Genomic DNA, 23,085 nt, shown 5'->3' with positions numbered 1-23,085 from the left:
CTACTGTGAGACCTACCCCTCTCATAGTTTAACATTGGAGATTTCTTAATGTCATTCCAGATTGAGAGGAGGGGAACTGTCCTGTTTTGTACCTATGGACTTGTAATAATAAATGCTATTTAATGGTCAAGTTGTATTTGTTGTTACAACTTTAAAATTCCTCTTTTAGGAAGCTGCAAAAACAAAAAGAACAATTGATGGATGGAATGCTGAAACAACGTCAACTATTCACCCCCAGTACAGATATCTGTGAATTCCCATAGAAGCCCAGGTTCACACCAGAACCTGGGCTTCTATGGGAATTCACAAGGGCATATTATCAGGCCCATTATCGCCGCTTTAGCGGCAGTTTCCTGCACTAAAGCGGCGATAATGTTATCGCCGTTCCTTGATAATACGGCCCCAAATGAGTACACTTCTGGACACATGCATACTCTGCCAGGAAGATGGACTGCTGTGAGGCTGAAGGACTGCCGCTCTGCTGGACTGTTGCTTTGCAAAAACTGCTTTTCTGCTGTTCTGATATGCCTGCTGTAATCTCTGCCTGAGTGAGAAGGACTGGACCTACACCACTTGCACCCAGAGTGATCCCAAGGGCTCGCATGCTTGCCTCCTGTTCTACAGTCTCAGGGACATTAAAGACTGCCTGCAACTCTCCAACCAGCACCTGGACTCTGCAGTCTGTGAGTCCTACCCTGCCAAGTGGTGGCAATCCAGTCCTGGGACCTTGGAAGTGGGTTTTCCTGTGCGGCAGCATCAACATCCATGCATTGTTGACGTTACGCCGGTCATAATCAACACATTCCCTTCGAAGATGATGCACTGCAGGTTCGAGGACATCAAATTGCCAAACGCGCGGCTTGACAATGAGGCAACATCTGCCAGACAATTGTCTTCAAACTGCATTACTTGGAACCGACGCATCCCCTACAATACTAAGGATTGACACTGCCTCAAACAGCTCCTCGAATCGTGTTCCTTGCCGTCTACGCTTCCTCTGTGGAGATACTGTTTGCAGCGGGCCCAGCGTGGTTCCTGTTTCCGACCTGCGCTCCATTGCGGTCAGCCTAACTTTTCAGATTTGACACGGTACAGTGTGACTAGATCGCTCCTTTAGTGTTTTATGCTTCTAAGCACTAGATTTCAAAATATTCTTTAAATATACAGAACTCCAGTTCTATGTATTGGATGTTTGTCATTTTCATCTTGTTTTGCTCATTAAATTAAGCTCTATTTTTCTAACCAGGTGTGGATTATTTTTGTGTGATGTTTTCGCTGTGTTACTGTAGAAAATTTTGAACACATACTTTACACATTGCCTCTTGAGTGAAGCCTGCTTGCTCCGTGCCAAGCTACCAAAGGGTGAGCACAGGTGAATTTATGGTGTGCAACTGACTAGGATTGCGGTCCCTACTTGGACAGGGTACATGTCTCTGCCAACTACAGACCAAATTTCTAACAGAAAGACACAGTGAACCTGCTAAACAATTATAATGTGAATAAGGGTAGGAGTACCATGCTTGACATATAGATCATAAAATACCTCCATTGCCCTGATGTTAAACTATAGGACACTGCACAAAGACTAATAGGGCAAGCATTAACCAGTACCATTAACCAAAGCCTTCTTGCATCCCACTCCTGATGCACCCAGGCCTAGCTATGCCAATGACCACAGACGCTGTACAGAACGCTGCGGCTGTTTGGCTATGATCGTCCTATGCAAATACCATATGCACTCATGCACACCACATGTAGACCAGGCTTGTGAGATGCACCGCTGGAGAAGCTGTGTGCAGTGTGTCATCAGTTTACCAATGGCTGACAAAGGGAAAGGTAGCTTGTAAGCTGTAATCCTGTTGCCCCTGAAATGAATTGTCAAACACACTGGCTGTTTGGTACTCACTGCCCCAGCAACGTTTCTCTGAAAAACATTGTTACCCTGCAGAGAGTTCGGCTCATGCTATAAAACGTATCCCTAAATAAAATGAACGCACAATCAAGGTCAATGTACCCAGAGTGATACCAACCTGCATGTTAGGCCAGCAGCAAAGAGAATAATCGCCACAACATCCACAATGTTCCAGAACTCGCTGATGTACATTCTGCCTTTCGCCACAAAAGTCATGCCTTCATTGTCGTAGAAGAGCTACCAAAAACAAAAAGAAGGTTTTTTAAAGCTGTTATGACAGTGGCATTTAAATCATTATGGGCCTGATTCAGATCTTGGTGGATGGATTACTCAGTCACAACGGTGGTGGATATCCCGCCGACCGAAATATAACTACCATTATATCCTATGGGATTTATGTTTCGGCAGATGAGAGATCCGTCACCGTTGTGACGGAGTAACCCGTCTGTCAAGGTCTAAATCAGGCCCTATGTTACTTTATAAAACTGGACCTTCCTTTGCTGTGTGGAGCGCTCTGACAGCGCTGTGGTATGCTATGTGTATCTGTTAAGTGCACTATCACCTGCGGGGGTATCCTGGCACTAGTCCGCGATATGCAGAGCTGCTACAAAACAAATAAATTGCTGCTCATACACTTTATGAAAACAATGCTAACCATCACAAATCCTTCATGAACCAAGCCTATGACGAAAAAAGAGGTGCTGCCACTTTTCCAATTCATAGGCGAATCGCCTTGTCTGTAAATACCAATGTCTGGCCTAGTGGGACATTGACCCAGCTCAGCATCGCTAGTTCCACTGCAGATGCTCTAGGATCTATCAATATTATACTCTGCAGATCCCACAGCAGATGGCTCAGAACCTAAAGGAATCTGCCACACTTTGGATAACACCCACTGACTCTTTTGGTGTTTTTGAGGAGGACACCTTAGAACACTGAACAATCTCAGATTAAGCTAAGATCAGATAGCAAACTCAGAGAATGTAAAGGAACATATAATTATATAAAAATGTAAATGACAATGCACACATGATACTAATTGCATAATAAGTGAACCCATGTTAGTCTAATCATTTTAATAACTCTGGCGAAGACCTATGTCACACAAATCAAACAAAGCCATAATCCTACCTCAGTTCTGCAGCTTCTCCTACATTTATTATATCCCTTCCTGAAATGGGAAACAAGGATAGGTTTGTAACCCACCATTAAGGAGTTTTGCTACCCCTTTCACCCCACCTCAAAATGAGTATTTAAAAAGAAAGCAATTGGGATTTCTGGTGAACCGATAGGAGGCATCCAAGGTGTACAAGCCTGAATTCTCTGTTCAATTGGTGCTCCAGGCCGGACCAGCGTGGACTCAAACTACTCTGTCAAAATTACTTTTCTGAAAGCCAAATTGAATTCTAACATAGACCTTGGTTCAAGTACCGCCACCTTTGCGGGACCCTATTTAAAGGGACTTTACTTGATCTAAAAAAAGGGATGAAATTTGCCCCAAGAATCTGGCAGGCACCATGAGTGGCTCGGAGGGTGTGATCAGTGGGCATCAAAGGGCTGAGGGGAGATGGCGCTGACTGGGGTACACCTGGGAATACTTTCACATTTTAGTGCCCCCTGTTGGGCCATGCTCCCAGTTGGCACATCACAGTCCACCTAGCAAATGATTATGGCCCCCATTCGCAGCAGGGATGCCTGTGATAAAACGTTCCCATGTGTTCACCCATCATCGGCATCTCCCCTCAGCCTACTGATGCCAACCAAACACATGCACCATCCCTCCAAAGGTCTCCCAGTGAGTGGGCAGTGAGTCCGGTGCCTCATGCATTTCCTCATCTTCCATCTGGGACTGCATGCGGTAGGATCTGAATTGGTCCCAGATAGTTCTGGGTCTTGCTGCGGGGAGTATATGTTCTGCATACAGTTCAAGTTGTTCACTGCAGTATGTTATTGCTTGTAGCCATTGTTTAAGTTTTAGGCACCAGATCCTTACCCAATAGCAGGGAACCAGTTGCTTGGTCAGCAGTAGTGCTAGTGCTAGATGTTGTTTATGGGTTGTGTGGGGTTTCTCAGTCCAACTATTGGGATGTCACAGGCAAGTATTTGCTTCAGTGTAGCAATCACATCCGACCAATATGCATACAACTTCCGGGCAAGACCACGCCAGATGTAGGAAGTCAAAGCTATGCATTCCCATTCAAGCAAATATTGTGAAAATGTATCCCCATTCTAAGGAATCAAATGCTTTAGTGGGATCTAGAAAGACAGTTGCAGCGGCAGTAGTGGCGTCCAGGTTGTTAATTTATTGCAAATAATGCGCATAGGTTGTGGGAAGTAGAGCAGCCATGGATGAATTTAGACTAGTCTGGTCTGGCCAGGACTGGTAGCAGAAGGGTAAGAGCACTTGTTTTGCGCAAGTGATTTCCCTGGTCATTTACCTTCACTATACGAGCGTGCTTTGGCTTATTTTCTCCTAAATGTATGTTCTTCCTCTGCCACCCTTGGTATACTCTGAAAGTAAATGCGGGATATGTACCTCTGCTCATATGGTCTCGGGGCTCCCCAGTTTGTCCTCCTGGATTTTGACCTTGCATTCTAATCTGTCAAGGTGTTATTTGAGTGATTTATGTACTCCATACTGCTTTGTAATGCAAGGCCCTCTTAGTGCTGCCCTAAATACGTCCCAGACAGTGCCCCAGTGAGTCACTGTGCCAAGGTTATGCTTTAATTATTGACAGATACCCTCACACACCTTCTCAGAGAAAACCTCGTCCATCAGTAGTTCTGGGTTGAGCTGCCATTGTCCTCCTTAATGGCTAGTAGTCGATCAGGCAAAGTTTCATCAGGGCATGCGAGTGGTCAAATCTATAGGGGGAGCCAGAGCTCTGGTGTGTCAAGTGAAATAGCCAATGGTATTCAAATACAAATGCAAGGTGAGTATTTCCCAGCCGGAATTCGCTGGGCAGGTCTCATCTGCATCCAGATGATGAGGGACCGACAACAGAGGATGGCTAGGGGCAAGGAGTCAGAGGGGTGTCCTTGTGGGATTAATGCAGTATGTATGTCAGTCCGAATCACTTAGGGTGAGGTGAGCAAGCAGGGTAACTTGTCATTCTGCTCTTTGCTCTAGGCGCTCCTTCTGTTGTGCTTCTTGCGATAGTTTGCTGTGGGGTTTGGAATACGTGCTGTTTCCCTCCATATGTGATCTTAAGTCAGGCAGGATATAGCACAGCAAAAAGAAAAATACCTCGTGTTAGACCTGTCAGCCCTTTGGGTGGTCCCTCCTCATCATTATTTATTTTGTCCCACTTTTGCCTCAAACCCTGTTAGAATTTTTCCTTTTTGGGAACCACCAGACTTTTTAGTATTGATGCAGATTCAGGGAGCCATTTTATCTACCCCTGGAACTTCTGTCTGAGGGCCTGGAGCACAAAATGGTGGCCACCTGTGACATCATCAGAACCCACTGGAACCTACTAGAACCTTCTGCAACATTCTGGAGCCCTGTGACAGTTGGAGGCGGTTTAGAATGTTGGGAAGTTAAGACAGAGAGTTGGCAGTTGGAGCTGGCAGTTGGCACCTGACTGGTGAAGAGAGAGCAGCAGTAACCTGAAGGAGGAAGGAGTGAAGCAGCAGGGGTGGAAACTTGTGCCTGGAGTGGGGTCCATAAACCCACCCGTGATACTAGTCCCTACTGACTGAGCCCAGCCTGGAGCCCTGTGTGGGAAGAAGCAAGAAAAACCATCTTAAGGACCTGGACAGCAGGAACAGGCCTTAGAAGCAAAGAACAGCAAGATCCTGACCTGGTTACTGGTAATTTCCTGGAGTCCAACGTCGAGAAGCCTGAGACCTGGAGCCCGAGGTGGAGAAGCGGCGCTGACTGGAAAGCAGACGTCGTACCCGGAGCCGCCAGAGGTCGAGAGAGGGCGCCGACGGAGGTCGTAGAGAGTACCAGAGGTCGAGGAGGAAGTCACCCGAGGTCGAGTGAGCGGCGTCGACGGGGGAGTGAAGTCCGCCCTCCGGAGTCGCCGGAGACCGAGGTGAAGCGTGCCGGAGGTCGGGAATGGAGATCGCACTCCGGAGTCGCCGGAACCTGAAGAGAATCGTGCCGGAGGTCGGGAGTGGAGGTCGCACTCCGGAGTCGCCGGAACCTGAGGAGAGGAGCACCGGAGGTCGGGAGTGGGGATCGCACTCCGGAGCCGCCGGAAGTCGACATCGAGCCAAGGCCGGCCGACGTCATCGAACCTGAGGTCGCCATCGGACCGGAGCCGCCCGAAGTCGACATCGAGCCAAGACTGCCCGACGTCATCGAACCGGAGGTCGAGATCGAGCCGAGGCCGCCGACATCGAACCGGAACCGCCTACCGGCGTCGTCAAGAACTGACATTGCGCCGAGGCCGCCGACATCGAACCGGAACCGCCTCACGGCGTCGACACAACTCCAGTGGCGTCGGAGCTTCATAAAAAGGGCAGTAAGTGGAATAGAGGGCGCCTAAGGCCCTGTGGAGCCCTAAGTGACCATCCTAGGGGGTAAAGAGGTGTTAGGACCAGCCTGGGAGTGCCAGGGGTGGACTGAGACTGTTACAGTGACCTGTGTGAGGGGTTATGTAGTTTGGGAGAACCAGATTCCTAGATTACCCTTGGTCTACCTCAGTTTAGCCTCAGCCTTATCCAAGCGAGGTGGGACACCCTCAGACCATCCACCTAACCACAAGCCGTGACTGGGCCAAATCAGCCCTGAGTATTCTAAATGTGATCTGATTTTCTAAGTGTCACTGTTAGCTTTAATTATTTATTGAGAGCACTGTATTTATTGTATTTAACCTATTTATTGCTTCACTGTATTTATTGTTCCACAGTATTTATTGTCGCACAATATTTATTGTCTCGCAGTATTTATTCCCTCACAGTATTTATTTGACCTGAACCTATTTATTGCACCTGTATAGTGTTATTATTTATTTGACCTGCACTATTTAAAAAGCCTTGTATATTGTGATTGTGTTATTATTTATTTAATCAGCAACTAAGAGAAAAAGAAGATAAAGAGAGATATTTTCATAATTTTTACGGTGTAGAGTCGTTTTTGGAACGGATGCACGCATGGTTATTGTATGGGTATGACGTATGCTTAGCACGGTGCCTGATTCCTGACCACTCGAGCCAAGCTACCACAGTGTGTCTAGGAGAACACCACCACCCTTCCGGTGTGGGAATGTGTTTTTCTAACATAATTGGTGTTCAGCGGTGGGATAGAGCTGTGCCTACGTATACTCGACAATAACTGTGGGTAGTCCATAGGCCTACACCGGGAGTTTTCTCAAAGCGGCCTTCCTAATTGTGAGTTTTGTTTTTCCAAATTTACTCTGGTGGTGGGAGGAGGTATTATATAAGGTACCCCCCTGCATAGCTTCTGCAAATAACTGTCCTCTGACCTGAGTGGGCAAGATGGAGTTTGTACTGGAGAATTTAGAAACGTACACTGTGGCCCAACTCAGGGAGTTTTGTCAGCGGGAGGGGGTGTATTGTCCCCCAGGAGCAAAGAAGGGTGCACTCCAAACCAGCTTAAGGGCTTGGGGGGAGGCACGACGAGAAAGCAAGGCTGAGGAGGAGGACAGGGATAGAGAGCCCGACAGTGAGGGAGCTGGTTTGTACCAACCGGAGGTGGGGAACCTGTCAGCGGTGCCCAGGACACTTTCCAGGAAGGGCAGCAGTGCCTCTAGCGGTGGCTTGTCTGAAGTGGAGTTAACAGACCGGAGGGAGAAAAGACAGCTCACATGGGACTTAGCAAGGCTGGAGAAAGAGAAGGAGGAACAGAGGATGGCTCATGAGATAAGGCTGAAAGAGATAGATCTACAGATCCTAAGAATCGGGGCACACCCTGTACCTAATGGTGGCAGCGAAGAACGAGAGTACTCCAGGGAACCCAAACCCTACCTGCCAAAGGACATAGTAGCTAGCTATGGGGCGGGTGACGATATCGCCAAGTGGCTAGCGGCCTATGAGGTCTCGTTAAGGGCCCATGGGGTTCCAGAGAAGTACTGGGGAGGGGGATTGTACAAGTACATGCCTCCAGCTGGCAGGGATGCTTTATTGGTCCTCGAAGAGGATGAGCAGACCTACTACCCCACCATGAAAGTGGCGCTCATAAGAAAGTTTGGACTAACACCCGAAAAGTACAGACAGAAGTTCAGGGGTAGTCACAAACTGGGCACACAGAATTGGGTGGACTTCCTGGACTATGCAAAGAAGGCACTAGAGGGTTGGATTCAGGGCAGTGAAGTGAGGAACTACGAGGGGTTGTTTGATCTAGTACTGAAGGAACACCTGCTCGAGAAATGTTTCCCTGAACTGCGTCAACACCTGGTGGATAGCAAGCTGACCAGTCCCCGGAAGCTTGCTGAGGAGGCGGACATTTGGGCTAGTACCCGGGTGTCCACAAGGGGGACTGGAGGGGATACTCAAAAACCGGACAGGGCGCCCCCCAGAAGAAAGAGGGAGGGGAAAAGAAAAAGGAGTTCTCCAAAGGCCCCCAAAATAATTTCCAAGGAAAGGGAATAGGATTCACCCCTAGGGCTAACCCACCCAGAAACCCTAATCCTGGCCAGAGTCAGCAGCCAAGGGTTGTCCATTGCTACGAGTGAGGTGGCGTTGGACACTACAAGGGAGATGCGAAGTGCCCGAAACGACCACCCCCTCCCATTGGAGGAAAGACCCCCGGAGTAGCTAGTGCAGTGCTCGGGGAGGAGATGCCCTTAATTAAGGGAAGGGAGTGGGCGGGTGTCACTTTAGTGTCCCTGGGAGAACGGGAGATGGTTCCTAAGATCCAGGTGCCCGCAAATACTGTAAAGTATGGGCAGTGGGTCACCATCAACGGCCAAAGAGGGGAGGCTCTGAGAGACACAGGAGCCAGTATGACTATGGTACGTAGCCAACTGGTGTCTCCAGAGCAGGTAATTCCCGATGTACTCCACCCAGCCGCAATGGCTGACGGCAGAACAGGCCACTATCCAGTGGCCGAGGTTCCCTTTGAATGGGGGGGGGTTGCAGGTTCACTTCGAGTTTCCGTAAGCCCTGCCGTGCCAGTCGATTGTCTGCTGGGGAATGACTTGGAGCACAATGCTTGGAAGGAGGTGGAATACCGGACTCATACTGAGATGCTGGGTACACCTGACTGGGCCTGTGTGAGCACAGGGTCCGCGACTACCCGGAGAGGGAGTTCGTTTCGGCTGGAGCCTGGAACAAAGGCCCAGCCAGCTGCCAGTCAAGGGAAGAACCGAGGACAGGAGGAGCCTGCCTCGGCGTCCGCACCCCGTAGGACGGATAGGCCACCGGAGGTGGTGGACCAGGAGTCTGCGGTGGGGGACGTTACCAACCTGGAGGACCTACCCATCCCGGCCGAGTGGCAAGTGGAGGGAGGCCCGTCCAGGGAGGAATTCTGCCAGGGCCAGAGGGAGTGCCCTACCCTTGAGGGGCTGAGGTGACAGGCCGCAGCCCAGGCAGCAGGGAACGTTGAAGGGAACTATAGTGTTTACTGGGAGGATGGCCTCCTCTACAGTGAACCCAAGGCACCCCTACATGGATCGTCACGAGCCTTGGTAGTCCCTCAACGTTATCGAGCCTTCCTTCTGGAGTTGGCTCACGAGATCCCATTGGCAGGACACCTGGGGCAAGACAAGACCTTCGCCCGTCTTGTCCCACACTTTTATTGGCCTCAAATGAAAGTGTCGTCCGATACCTACTGCCGGACATGTGTGTCTTGCCAAGCCAGTGGGAAAACAGGGGTGAAGCTGAAAGCTCCCCTGGAACCACTTCCTGTCGTTAGCACCCCCTTTGAAAGGGTGGGCATCGACATTGTGGGTCCGTTAGATCCGCCAACGTCAGCTGGTCACAGGTTTATCCTGGTTCTGGTGGATCATGCCACACGGTACCCAGAGGCAATACCTCTGAGGACCATAACAGCACCTGTTGTGGCTAGGGCCCTGATGGGAATTTTTACCCGAGTGGGTTTTCCCAAGGAAGTTGTGTCCGACAGGGGGACCAACTTCATGTCAGCGTACATGCGGGCCATGTGGAAGGAGTGTGGAGTGACCTACCGGTTCACAACTCCTTACCACCCCCAGACCAATGGTCTGGTGGAGAGGTTTAACAAACCCTTGAAAGGCATGATCAGAAGTCTGCCTGAAAGCCTGCGGAGGAAATGGGACGTCCTCCTAACCTTGTTTATTGTTCTCCTACGGGGAAGTGCCACAGAAGGGAGTGGGCTTCAGCCCCTTCGAGCTTTTGTATGGGCACCCTGTACGTGGACCTCTCAACCTGGTGAGAGACGGATGGGAAAGAACTCCCAGAAAGCTTCCCCAGGATGTGGTGAGCTACATGCTGGCCTTCCGGAGCCAAATGGCTAAGTTGTGGAAGCAAGCTTCTGACAACTTGGAAGCCAGCCAAGCAGTAATGAAGGCGTGGTATGACCACAACGCTCACCCGGTGGAGTTGGAGCCTGGCCAGAAGGTGTGGGTGATCGAACCGGGAGAGCTTAGCGCCCTCCAGGATCGCTGGTCAGGACCCTTTGAGGTGTTGGAGAAGAAGGGTAAGGCTACCTACTTGGTGGACCTGAAGACCCCTCGTCAGCCCCTACGGGTGCTGCATGCCAACCGCCTCAAACCCCACCACGAGAGGCCCGAAGTCATCTTGATGATGGTGACTGACGGAGGAGAGGACGTGGAAAGCGAGCCTCTCCCCGATTTGTTTGCGTCTCAAGAGAAGGATGGGTCGGTGGAGGGAGTGATTCTCTCACCATCTCTAACTCCTGAACAGCAGGAGGACTGCCGCCAGGTCCTGGGGCAGTACTCCTCGTTGTTCTCCCTTGTCCCGGGTAGGACTCACCTGTGCGTCCATGACGTGGACACAGGAGACAGCCCACCTGTGAAGTCCAAGATCTACCGGATGTCAGACAACGTGAAGGCCAGCATTCACAGTGAAGTCACTAAGATGCTGGAGCTAGGAGTGATTGAACCTTCTAGCAGCCCCTGGTCCAGTCCGGTGGTGTTAGTACCGAAAGCCGCACCACCGGGTGGCCAACCGGAACTGAGGTTCTGTGTGGACTACCGGGGACTGAATTCAGTAACCAAAACTGATGCTCATCCGATCCCTAGGGCGGATGAATTGATTGACCGGCTGGGAGCTGCCCAATATCTAAGTACCTTTGACCTTACTTCTGGGTACTGGCAGATCTCTTTGACTGATGGAGCAAGGGAAAGGTCAGCCTTCTCCACGCCCAATGGCCACTACCAGTTCTGTGTGATGCCCTTTGGGCTCAAGAACGCACCTGCCACGTTTCAGCGCCTGGTAAACCAGATCCTCACTGGAATGGAGAGTTTCTCTGCTGCTTATCTGGATGACATAGCCGTCTTCAGTAACAGCTGGGAGGATCACTTGCGTCACCTGCAAGCTGTTCTCCAGGCCCTGAGACAAGCTGGATTGATGATCAAGGCCAGCAAGTGCCAGATCGGGCAGGGGTCGGTAGTGTACCTTGGACACTTGGTGGGTAGGGGAGCGGTGCAACCCCTCCAGGCGAAGATCAAGGCCATCATGGCCTGGGAACCCCCCAAGACACAGACTGAGGTCCGAGCTTTTCTGGGCCTCACGGGATATTACCGCCGCTTCATGAAGGGGTACGGTACCATTGTAGCCCCCCTCACGGAGCTCACGTCCAAGAAACAACCTCGACGGGTAGTCTGGACGGAGGCTTGTCAGCAGGCCTTTGTGAGATTGAAGAAAGCCATGTGCGAGGCCCCGGTCTTAAGGGCCCCAGACTTTTTCAAGGAGTTCATTGTCCAGACGGATGCATCAGAACATGGCATTGGGGCAGTGTTATCGCAACTCAACGAAGAGGGTTTGGATCAACCCGTGGTCTTCCTATCCCGGAGACTACTCCCCAGGGAACAGAAGTGGAGTGCAATAGAGCGTGAAGCCTTTGCAGTGGTATGGGCTCTGAAGAAGTTGCGGCCATACCTGTTTGGCTCGCACTTCCTACTTCAGACCGACCACCGACCCCTTCGTTGGCTGATGCAGATGAAGGGGGAGAATCCCAAGTTGTTGAGGTGGTCTATCTCCCTACAGGGAATGGACTTTCAGGTGGAACATCGGCCTGGAGTGGTCCACGCCAATGCAGACGGTCTCTCAAGGTATTTCCGCCTTAGTGATGAGAACTCCCAAGGGGTTGGGTAGCTCTCCCCACTTTCAGCTGGGGGGGACGCGTGTTAGACCTGTCAGCCCTTTGGGTGGTCCCTCCTCATCATTATTTATTTTGTCCCACTTTTGCCTCAAACCCTGTTAGAATTTTTCCTTTTTGGGAACCACCAGACTTTTTCGTATTGATGCAGATTCAGGGAGCCATTTTATCTACCCCTGGAACTTCTGTCTGAGGGCCTGGAGCACAAAATGGTGGCCACCTGTGACATCATCAGAACCCACTGGAACCTACTAGAACCTTCTGCAACATTCTGGAGCCCTGTGACAGTTGGAGGCGGTTTAGAATGTTGGGAAGTTAAGACAGAGAGTTGGCAGTTGGAGCTGGCAGTTGGCACCTGACTGGTGAAGAGAGAGCAGCAGAAACCTGAAGGAGGAAGGAGTGAAGCAGCAGGGGTGGAAACTTGTGCCTGGAGTGGGGTCCATAAACCCACCCTTGATACTAGTCCCTACTGACTGAGCCCAGCCTGGAGCCCTGTGTGGGAAGAAGCAAGAAAAACCATCTTAAGGACCTGGACAGCAGGAACAGGCCTTAGAAGCAAAGAACAGCAAGATCCTGACCTGGTTACTGGTAATTTCCTGGAGTCCGACGTCGAGAAGCCTGAGACCTGGAGCCCGAGGTGGAGAAGCGGCGCTGACTGGAAAGCAGACGTCGTACCCGGAGCCGCCAGAGGTCGAGAGAGGGTGCCGACGGAGGTCGTAGAGAGTACCAGAGGTCGAGGAGGAAGTCACCCGAGGTCGAGTGAGCGGCATCGATGGGGGAGTGAAGTCCGCCCTCCGGAGTCGCCGGAGACCGAGGTGAAGCGTGCCGGAGGTCGGGAGTGGAGATCGCACTCCGGAGTCGCCGGAACCTGAAGAGAATCGTGCCGGAGGTCGGGAGTGGAGGTCGCACTCCAGAGTCGCCGGAACCTGAGGAGAGGAGCACCGGAGGTCGGGAGTGGGGATCGCACTCCGGAGCCGCCGGAAGTCGACATCGAGCCAAGGCCGGCCGACGTCATCGAACCTGAGGTCGCCATCGGACCGGAGCCGCCCGAAGTCGACATCGAGCCAAGACTGCCCGACGTCATCGAACCGGAGGTCGAGATCGAGCCGAGGCCGCCGACATCGAACCGGAACCGCCTACCGGCGTCGTCAAGAACTGACATTGCGCCGAGGCCGCCGACATCGAACCGGAACCGCCTCATGGCGTCGACACGACTCCAGTGGCGTCGGAGCTTCATAAAAAGGGCAGTAAGTGGAATAGAGGGCGCCTAAGGCCCTGTGGAGCCCTAAGTGACCATCCTAGGGGGTAAAGAGGTGTTAGGACCAGCCTGGGAGTGCCAGGGGTGGACTGAGACTGTTACAGTGACCTGTGTGAGGGGTTATGTAGTTTGGGAGAACCAGATTCCTAGATTACCCTTGGTCTACCTCAGTTTAGCCTCAGCCTTATCCAAGCGAGGTGGGACACCCTCAGACCATCCACCTAACCACAAGCCGTGACTGGGCCAAATCAGCCCTGAGTATTCTAAATGTGATCTGATTTTCTAAGTGTCACTGTTAGCTTTTAATTATTTATTGAGAGCACTGTATTTATTGTATTTAACCTATTTATTGCTTCACTGTATTTATTGTTCCACAGTATTTATTGTCGCACAATATTTATTGTCTCGCAGTATTTATTCCCTCACAGTATTTATTTGACCTGAACCTATTTATTGCACCTGTATAGTGGTATTATTTATTTGACCTGCACTATTTAAAAAGCCTTGTATATTGTGATTGTGTTATTATTTATTTAATCAGCAACTAAGAGAAAAAGAAGATAAAGAGAGATATTTTCATAATTTTTACGGTGTAGAGTCGTTTTTGGAACGGATGCACGCATGGTTATTGTATGGGTATGACGTATGCTTAGCACGGTGCCTGATTCCTGACCACTCGAGCCAAGCTACCACAGTGTGTCTAGGAGAACACCACCACCCTTCCAGTGTGGGAGTGTGTTTTTCTAACACCTCTGATCAGCTGTTGTTTAATCAGTGCATATTTCTGAGGTACTTCTTGCACAGCTAGTGTAAAATCCAGGAAGAGCAATATGCTGTGTCTATCAAATGATAATTCGTACTGTTCCTATCACAGGTGAATCGCTGTATCCAGGTCACAGAAATTGAGAGGTTAGGTATGCCAGGGCTCCCCAGGGAGCTGTGTGCTATTTCCACTATCAGTAGTTTTGAGAATGTCTCAGAGCCAAAATAAGTGGTCAGTCTGAGCTCTACATATTCTTCCATTTTCCCTGTGTTGGCCGTTTCTGGTGCTCCAAGGATGCGGAAGTCGTTTCAGCGGGATCAGGACTCTACATTTTAATTTTTGGTTCGAATCACTCGGAGAAAATTTTTCATGGTGTGGATTGAATCACTGTGCTTTTTCAGCCATCTTCTGATTGGGAAATTCTCAGTTCCGCTTCTTTCGGGCACCCATCATTTTGGTCAATATTTCATGTTATTGTGTACATACGGGTATTGAGGGTGTCTATCTTCTGGTCAATGGATAGCAGGCTGCCCTGCATTGTTCAGAGTAGGACATGCATGTCATCCTCACCCTCCTCTCATGTTGAGGCATGGTCCGGAGCACCCTCATTGCCCCGGCCCCTTAGGGCCATACTTCGCATCGATCTTTGCAACAACATGTATGTCTGATCGGGGTGCCTCTTTCCCAGGTTTTCTTGTTTTAATACAGTGTTATAGGGATTACCCGCTGTCACTCTTGGCTGTGTGTGTCATACTTATACAGTGTTTATGGAGTGATGATATGGCCAGGCCTACCCCTCTTCCCAACCAGGCACAGCGCAGACCAGCAGGGGAGGCTTAAGCAGGCACTGCTCTTTGCAATGAATCACAGCCGGATAGGGCAGCCACACATGTGCCCACTGGTTCATCTGAGTCGTGGCTCACAATCTGTTCCTCTGGGTGCTCAGTGTTATTTTGAAAGGTATGGAGGGAACACCCATCCTCCTAGAGTTGTTCTGCCGTACCACCGCTTTCCGTAGTGCACTGTTGTGTGCTAATAGGGGGCTCCCAGAGCAATATTCCCTGGGTGTGATCCAAAGTGTCAGCAATATTTTTTAGCAGCCTTTCTCTGTCCTCTCTGTGCAAACCTCCAAGGAGGTAGCGACTCTGCCTTACCCTTGCGCTGTCCTGGTGCCATGCAGTTCAGCAGGGGAGGCACAAACAGGTCTCACTGACCACAGGGGATCATTACCGTTAGCCATGAGGTAATCTCTGCAGTCATGCGGGGGCCCTCCTGGTCCTGCTCAGCAGGTAGCTCACTATGGTGCCTGTTGGGTGTGGGAAGAGCAGTCCCTCGTGGACATTAGGCAGCATCACCTATTATGTTTTTCACTGCACTGCCAGGAGCCTTGTATCGCCGCATTGTTAATGCTTCAGGAACGTGTACTGGCAGAACAGTCACTCAGTACAAACCAAGCACGGCATCCTGCATCTATATCCAGCTGAATGGGCCGCTTCAGTCACACCTCCTTGGGATCTCCTCCACCAGCAATTTTGCTCGCACTCAACTCCTCTGGCGCCCATTGGTGGCGTGTGCTATGATGCATTCACTTCTGGGTACCTCTCCATGGGCCTAGACCAGGCAGCGAGGGGTCCTCCCAAGATCCACCCGTTATAGTTGCAGAACCTGCGTCTTAGAACCACACGACCCACAGAGTGCCAGTGGCCATTCTTCGCTCAACGCCGTTCGCTGCTGCTAATATGCAGCGATACACGTAGTGGGTTTGCTACCTTGTCACATCCAGTGGGAGCAGTGCTATCTATAAGGCTAGATGAGGAAGGAGAGGGCAGATTATTTGTCCCCAAATGCAGGAGCCTTGCTACAGTGGGATCATTTTACGCTTCGTCTCTCTGGTGCAGCTCCATTGATGTTAAACTTTATCACCCTTTGGGAAGGGTAGGTAAGGAAAGGCAAGGGAAGGGAAGAGAAGAAGGAAAGATGACGTGGATGGAAGAAACAAATGCAAAGAAGGAAGGAAGACAGAAAAGAAGAGAGGCAAAAGGGAAGGAAGAAAGGCAAAAGGGGAAGAAAAAAGGAAAGAATGAAAGAAAAGAAAGAAGGCAAGAAAGAAAGAAAAAGGCAAGAAGGAATGAAGCAAAAAAGAGCGAATGAAAGAAAGAATGCAAAAACAAAAGAGGGTCAGAAGATAGAAAGAAAGAATGAAAGAAATAAAGAAGGCAGGAAAGAAGAGAAAAAGAAGGCAAAGACTAAGCAAGGAAGGAAAAAAAAGCAAAGAAGGTAAAAAAAGGAAAGTAAGAAAAAGAAGACAAAAACGAAGAAAAGAAGGAAAAAAGATTGGAAAAAGGCAAGAAAGAAAGGAAGGAAAGGCAAAAAAGAAAGACGGAAGGAAGATAAAAGAAAAGGCAAAAAGAAGGAAAGAAAAAAGGAACAAAGGAATGAAAAATGGAAAGAAGGGAAAAAAGAAGGAAAGAAGGAAGCAAAAATGGAAGAAGGCAAAAGAGGAAGAAGGGAAGAAGGAAAGGAGACAAAGAATGAAAGCAAGAAAGAAAGAAAGAAAGAAGATGGAAAAAAGGTTCACAGTATAAAACAGTGGATACTTGAACCCAAATTACACCCCACCTTCATTTAAATAAAGGTTTTACAAGTGCCCTGCAAAATAAACACAATGAAGTTTGGTTTTTTTCCTGGATAAAGTTCAGTAAAGAACCAATGGTGAAAGCGAGTCCAGGAAAACAATATTTTATGCTGTGCAATAGCAGCAGACATATAAACAAAGGCCTCACAAAGGATTTTACAACAGCATTGGCAGGGGGCAGGAACTGATATAGTTGGAATGTGCCCTGTGGCCACATGAAGAGTGGGTAGAAAGCATGCTATCACAAAGATAACACTAAAGTAATAATGTGAAAACAAAAACACAGTCACTGAAGGGAACTAGCTTGTGAGTGGATATGCTCATTGTGAAAGAGCAAAATATAATACTCAAAGTGAAATTAACCAGTTGGTTAAGTAGGCTGACCCACTAACCTGTGCTGTATGCTGTAGTGGGAGGAATCAAAATGTGAATGGCACAACAACAGGCCAATGGATAAAGAGAGCTGTCTAAAAAGTCTCTTAAAGTAAGTAGATTTATACATATTATTTTAGAAAAATTTAAAGGTCTTCATTGACTCCAGACCTAACAAGTCCCTCTGGCTCAACTCATGCAGGTTTATTCATTTGTCAAACACTCAGCAATCTGTGACCTCGTTTCCCCCTTCATCCCCCAAACCCCACAGTGTGATAACTTGCAGCCAGCAGAGTACCAGTGACAAGGTGACAGGCAAACAAGAGATCTCCATACAGAAACGGTGCAACTTAAAATCATGGCCCATTGCCTTGGTGTGTTTCGGGGCTTCCTTACCTGCCGTACTTCCTCACAGAGTAAGCTGAAGATCCAGACGTAGAGCAGGTACTCTCTCCAGGAAGGGGTAGCCTGGAAATCTATAGTGAGGACATAGGCGAAGAGCCAGAGGAAGCCAATGTATGAGACCACGTTGGCATAGAAGACCACCACCGGGGCAGTGAAGAAGCCAATCAGGCGCTGCATGCAGGTCAGTTTCCGTGACTCCTTCCACCTGTTGGAGATGAGAGGTACACAGCAGTGCGTGAGTTCACTGTAATACTCCTTACTTTGTTCTAGGAAAGTCAACGCAGCTCGCTCTGCTTTCTCACAATCCCGCACTACACCAAACATAGTCCAGTTCAGGAAGAAAGCACAGCTATGAAGCCTTCTAAGCATTCCTGAGAGCCTAGTGAAGTTGGATCACATTCACTCTACGTGAACATAGGGTCGAAACAAGGGTAGTCAAGTATGGAAAGACAGGGCAGACAGGCAGTGCTCCAGCAGTGAGTGCAACATGAAACTGAGAGAGCTGGGAGCACCTGACAGGCACTGCTTCAGCAGTGGGTGCAGGGGAAACAGACCGGCACTGCTCCTGCATTGAGGGCAAGGGGCAGTCAGAGCACAAGGAGGAGCTGAAAGGCACTTCTACAGCTCTGACTACAGGAACCAGACAGGCACCGCTGAATCAGTTCATGCAAAGAAACATAATGAGCACAAAGATGAAGTGGATAAGTGCTGCTGCTGCGGTAAGTGCAAGGGGCAGTGAGAGTGTAAGTGTTGTGTAGTTCCTATATTACCCATGCAGGACCTGCACGTTTAGATAACATAAACTGTGGGATTGGTGGCAGACTGGTTCCTTACACCCCACTAGTTCACAGTGCTACTAGTGTCTCCTCTTATCGGGGAGAAATTCGTTTCTGACAACCTTAGAACATGACAACCATGATCCCTCAAAATCGTGGAAACAATGTATTACTTTTCGCTCAGTCACTCGTGCTAATTTAGTTTATCTCAGAGGTACACAGAATAAACAGTCTGGGCGTTTCAAAAAGGGCAGTTGTTATTCTCATGTAAAATACATGAGCTGCAACAACCATTAGACAGTAGCAGAGATATATGATTAGCAGTACAGTGAATATAAAACGATAGTACAGTTTTGCCATCTTGCAATAAGCATGAATAAATACATGAATATGAAATGCATGATAAAAGTGCACATACTCCTACGATTCCTATCTAGATGTGCCTAAGTGTACCTAGCATGTGAGTAGGTGTGAAGCCAAGAATCTCTCTAAGATTTAGTCAACCTCAGTACCTGAAGTGTGAGAATTTAGAAGCCCTTCTTGGTCTCGAGTTGGACACCCCGCAAGGGATGTGTCAGACCACTGTCAGGTGGAGTGTCTGCATGCAGGAGCCTCAGCGTCCCTAGTCGGTGTGTTGGCCTGGAAGTCTCGGTCCCCTCTCACTAACACTAGCAAGAGGTGCTATATTTATACAGAAAGTATCTAGGGCTCCTTTGTCCCTTGTCCCTCATTGCTTGTATTAGCCATTGTTGGATTTGAGGATGACGTATGGGATTAACCATGTACGTAGATATGGGGAGGAAGGTGGCATAGCCCCAGCCTGGTTTCTAGGAACTCTTATGAATATTCATTCATACTGTGTGAGTCTATTGATGGAGTTATAGGATTTTATTGTTTAGGAGAAACCCTCCTTCTGCACCCAGGACTAGAACTAGGTAAAAAGTTCAATCCTAAAAAGTCTCGTTACAGTGTAGTGTAGGGGAGGTAATGTAGGTGAAGGTGTATGATGTTAACTGGGCTTATATTAGGGTACCTATATGAAACGTAACACCCACTCCTCTTCCGACCAGTCAACAATGATAAAAATGCTAGTGAACTATTCTCCTTACTAGATAATAGTGCAAAAAACATTTATCAATGAGTTTATAAATAAACTAGTTTTAAAATCACTTTAAAATCAGTTTTAAAAGAAGGGAAAGAGAAAAAAAAACTCTACGAAATCTGTTTGTTTAGAATTGTCCCTCAAGCCACAGCCCTAATTTGAATTTGTTTATATAAGTTGAATTTCTACAAGCGTCAAAAGGCCTTGCTTTTCAGCGAGAAAGTGTCAATTTTTAGGAAATGTTCCAAAATTAGTTAAGTTTAGAAAAAGGAAAATCAGAATTCTTTCCCAGCACATGATCAGCCAATTATAGATTAAATGTTCTGGCTGGGAGAAGTAACATCATCGCTGCTTGCAACTGTAGGGGACGGTCCTTGTAACACCAAGCAGAGTACATCAATGGAGCACAGATGATATTCAGTACTGCCAATAACTGGTGTAGAGGCAGCCGGTGTTGTACTCGATACCTGGGTGCTGGTGGTGCTGGTGGTGGAGCTAAAGCTCACTCCAGTTGTAAAGGCACCTGCGGATTCTCAAGGAACGCACTCGTTAGTATAGGAAGACGTCGGGGACATTGCCGAGCATGAGACCTCAAGGGTTCCAGCCTGGTGTTTAAGTCCGCAGGCGTGTCCGTCGCAAGTGTCAGACAGAGGTCCAACACGCATTCGTCACCGCAAACCAGGCATCAAAGAACAGGTAAGATGCAGTCCATCCAGACTGGTCTAAACGATGGGAACCAATAGGCGCTCAGTTCCCGTAAGCGAGGTGTGCCTAGATGCTGTACCATGCGTACACGGAATTTCCGCTCCAGGAGTGATTTTGCCATCTCGTTGGTGATTGGGCCGTCCATTGCGAAGCAGATAAATGACAATCAGGATTCCAGCTATTGATAATAGGATCAGAGATAGCCCTCCAAAAATGCTTCCAAATACGGAGTGTGTAAAGTTTGGAATAACTCCAAGGATTGTCTGGAAGGTGCTTAGAAATCCTGACTCTATGGGCTTAAATAGGTGTACAATACCACTTGTATCAGACATATTAAAGATACGACCCACCATTTCTGTGAATTGAAATGGGCAGTTTGGATGTATAAGTGCCTGTATCTCAGTCGAGGTCCTTGTGATTTGAAGATCAAAGGTCTCTCGAGCAGAGGTTAAGGGTACTGTTTGCTGTAAAAGCATGGCTTTCAGTCTGCTGAAAGTATCAAACTGTATAAAAGAAACATTTAATGAAGGCCTTAACGATGCCTCCCTGACTGTACTTGTCTGGGGAAACAATACTTGCATATAGCAAGTAACCTTGGAGTTCACAGTGACCAGATAGGCCATGCCCGGAAGCATACCACAGCAACCTTGAATGTTCAGCATCAAGTAACTCCCATTCGAGTGCAGCTCGAACACCGGTTAATCACGGCAGCTGGAGTCCCTTTCATGTGGCAGGACAAGTTTGCTACTGACCCATTACAAGGCCCGTGCAATGAAATGTCCTGGCGCATGAGAGAACCGCTCAAAGCGTTCTTGCAGTTTATACCCCTTAGAAACACTTCTCGATCCCCACTTCGGCATCGAAATCTATACAGTAAATCTCAAGATTCCTTAATGTAATTCTTATCCATTTTTTCATATTTGACCCCCTGCCTTTGCTCAAGGCAATATTGAAACTGAAAAGTAGTGACCAGTAGAGTTATGTGGCCATGGATAAATGGTAGTCAGTCCTCTTTTTCAATATGCAGCATTGTATATTTAGCTCCCCATTGTGCCATTTCAACCTGTTTATCTGTTAGATTATAGCCAGAAAACAGAGACATACTGTTTATAAAACGCCAAGGCACAAAGCATGCACGCAATGATTGCAGCGTCCAGCTTAATATCACGATAGAACGTAATTGAGATTGCCAGTGGTGTAATATGGCCAAATCTTGTTCTACGATGTTCTATCGCAGAAGAGACAACGTTGCCTAAGGTATATATTCTGGAGGACAAAGTTGTTAACCCATTGTCTACCACAGCTAACGATTTTTCTAAGTTAATACGGTCTATTTCCCGTATTTTCTCTGCGGCCACTTGTTGTGATATCCTCCAATGTTAATTGTAGGCAGCATAAATGCCAACATATATGAAACGTTCCTGACGTTGATTCCTGGGACCTTGTAAAAAATCCCTAAGATCCATTTCTTGTGTGAGTAAAGATAAGTGTTGTTTCACTTCTGTGAGTGTTGAGGTTTCTAGCCAATCAAGAAACAACTTCCCAACACTATAGCATGTCACTACCCCTGGATGTTCTCTCTGTACATAGTGTGGGTCTGGCCTGTGGATACTGTACCCTTCGGTAATACCCGATAATATCTTATGACATATGTTCGTGTCTAATGGCCAAACCACCCATTCTTTTCAATTAGGTTTTTTTCTATTGTACTGTAAAATGTCATCTACTGTTGCCCCTTCCTTTGTAGTTGAATTTTGCCACCAATGTGATGGTGTTGGAAACCGAGGTGTGTTAAAGTCCTTTATCTTGGCTTCTCCAAGACAGAATGTATGTTGCACAGTTTTGTTCAGAAATATCATCTGCTGTGGAATGAGGCATGCTTTAAATAGCGCTTCTGTTCCCTGGACTTGCCAGTCTCTAGAACCCCAGACTGATTTTAAGTCTATTGTATCCTTCCATAGGTCAAATCCCTGTTCAGACAATTGGGCAATAAAGAAAGCAGAGTAAATCTGTTTGGTGTTAGTCAGCATAGTTTTCAGAGCTGATGTCAGTGCAACCTTATAATAATATGAGGTCGGATCTGTGGTGTTAAAACCTGAAAAGTATGAAAACTTCTGTGCAAAGGTATGAGAACTACTCTTTGGTGTTGTAGGGCAATGCTCCCATTGATGGTATTCAAAAACATTTCTAGGTGAAATAGATTTGTGCAAGAAATGATGACCATAATGTTGGTAACAGTACAAAGTGTCATAGTCTGAATTACTTTCTGACATTTCAGTATTTGGAAATGCAGCAGTTTTTTTCTAAATCAGACAACATGTTATTAATAGTTTCAGCATCCCAATCATCAGAAAGGGTACTGGAGGTAATGATATTACTTAATGACATTTTAAATAAATGAGGAATTCTTAAAAGTTTGGTCGGGCCGAATACATCGAAATCAACCTTGTCCCACACTATACCGTCCGACATAGGAACTGCTGTAATGTTCACTGATGACAAGTCTCTTTGTTCACGGTGTGATGATTGATGTGGCTTTAAAATCAAGTTGACCTTTTGGGCTGTAGATTTTCTGAATGTATCTTCCATTAATAAGCATGCTAAATGTTATAACTAAGACTAGCCAGAAAAGAAAAACAGTATCTCAGTCATTACCCAGAGTTCTACCCAAGGCGATACCAGGTATGCTTTTTGATGAAAGTGAACAAAGTTTTTGATTTGTTGCTTGAGTGATTGTTTGGCTGGCATCGTTTCCTGTTCACTTGGATCCAAAGAAAACAAATCAAAATTCATGAAAAAGCCAGAAGCAGTTCGATCAATTGTTGGAATTGCATCGGGATTTGTTGAAATTGTACTTTGCTCTTCTCAAGGCATTTTAATGTAGACGTCTGTATTTGGTCTAATTGGAACTTGGGTGTTGCTTTGA

The 23,085-nt window shown here is 47.9% G+C and overlaps 1 protein-coding gene across 6 annotated transcripts in view; it reads right to left on the bottom strand.

Annotated features, from left to right (window-relative positions):
- LOC146808458 (transient receptor potential cation channel subfamily M member 2-like) overlaps positions 1 to 23,085 on the bottom strand; it is a 729,321-nt gene that overhangs the window by 310,041 nt on the left and 396,195 nt on the right. For all 6 annotated transcript variants that reach the window (XM_085623568.1, XM_085623566.1, XM_085623567.1 and 3 more), the window contains exons 18-19: positions 17,568 to 17,781; positions 2,031 to 2,149 (exon numbers count right to left, since the gene is read on the bottom strand). In XM_085623568.1, the coding sequence (XP_085479694.1) occupies positions 2,031 to 2,149; positions 17,568 to 17,781 (333 nt within the window). The remainder of the gene's footprint in view (positions 1 to 2,030; positions 2,150 to 17,567; positions 17,782 to 23,085) is intronic.

The sequence above is a fragment of the Triturus cristatus genome, chromosome 8 (assembly GCF_964204655.1).
Source record: "Triturus cristatus chromosome 8, aTriCri1.1, whole genome shotgun sequence".
Lineage (NCBI taxonomy): Eukaryota > Metazoa > Chordata > Amphibia > Caudata > Salamandridae > Triturus > Triturus cristatus.
This window is presented reverse-complemented; position numbering and strand designations above follow the sequence as displayed.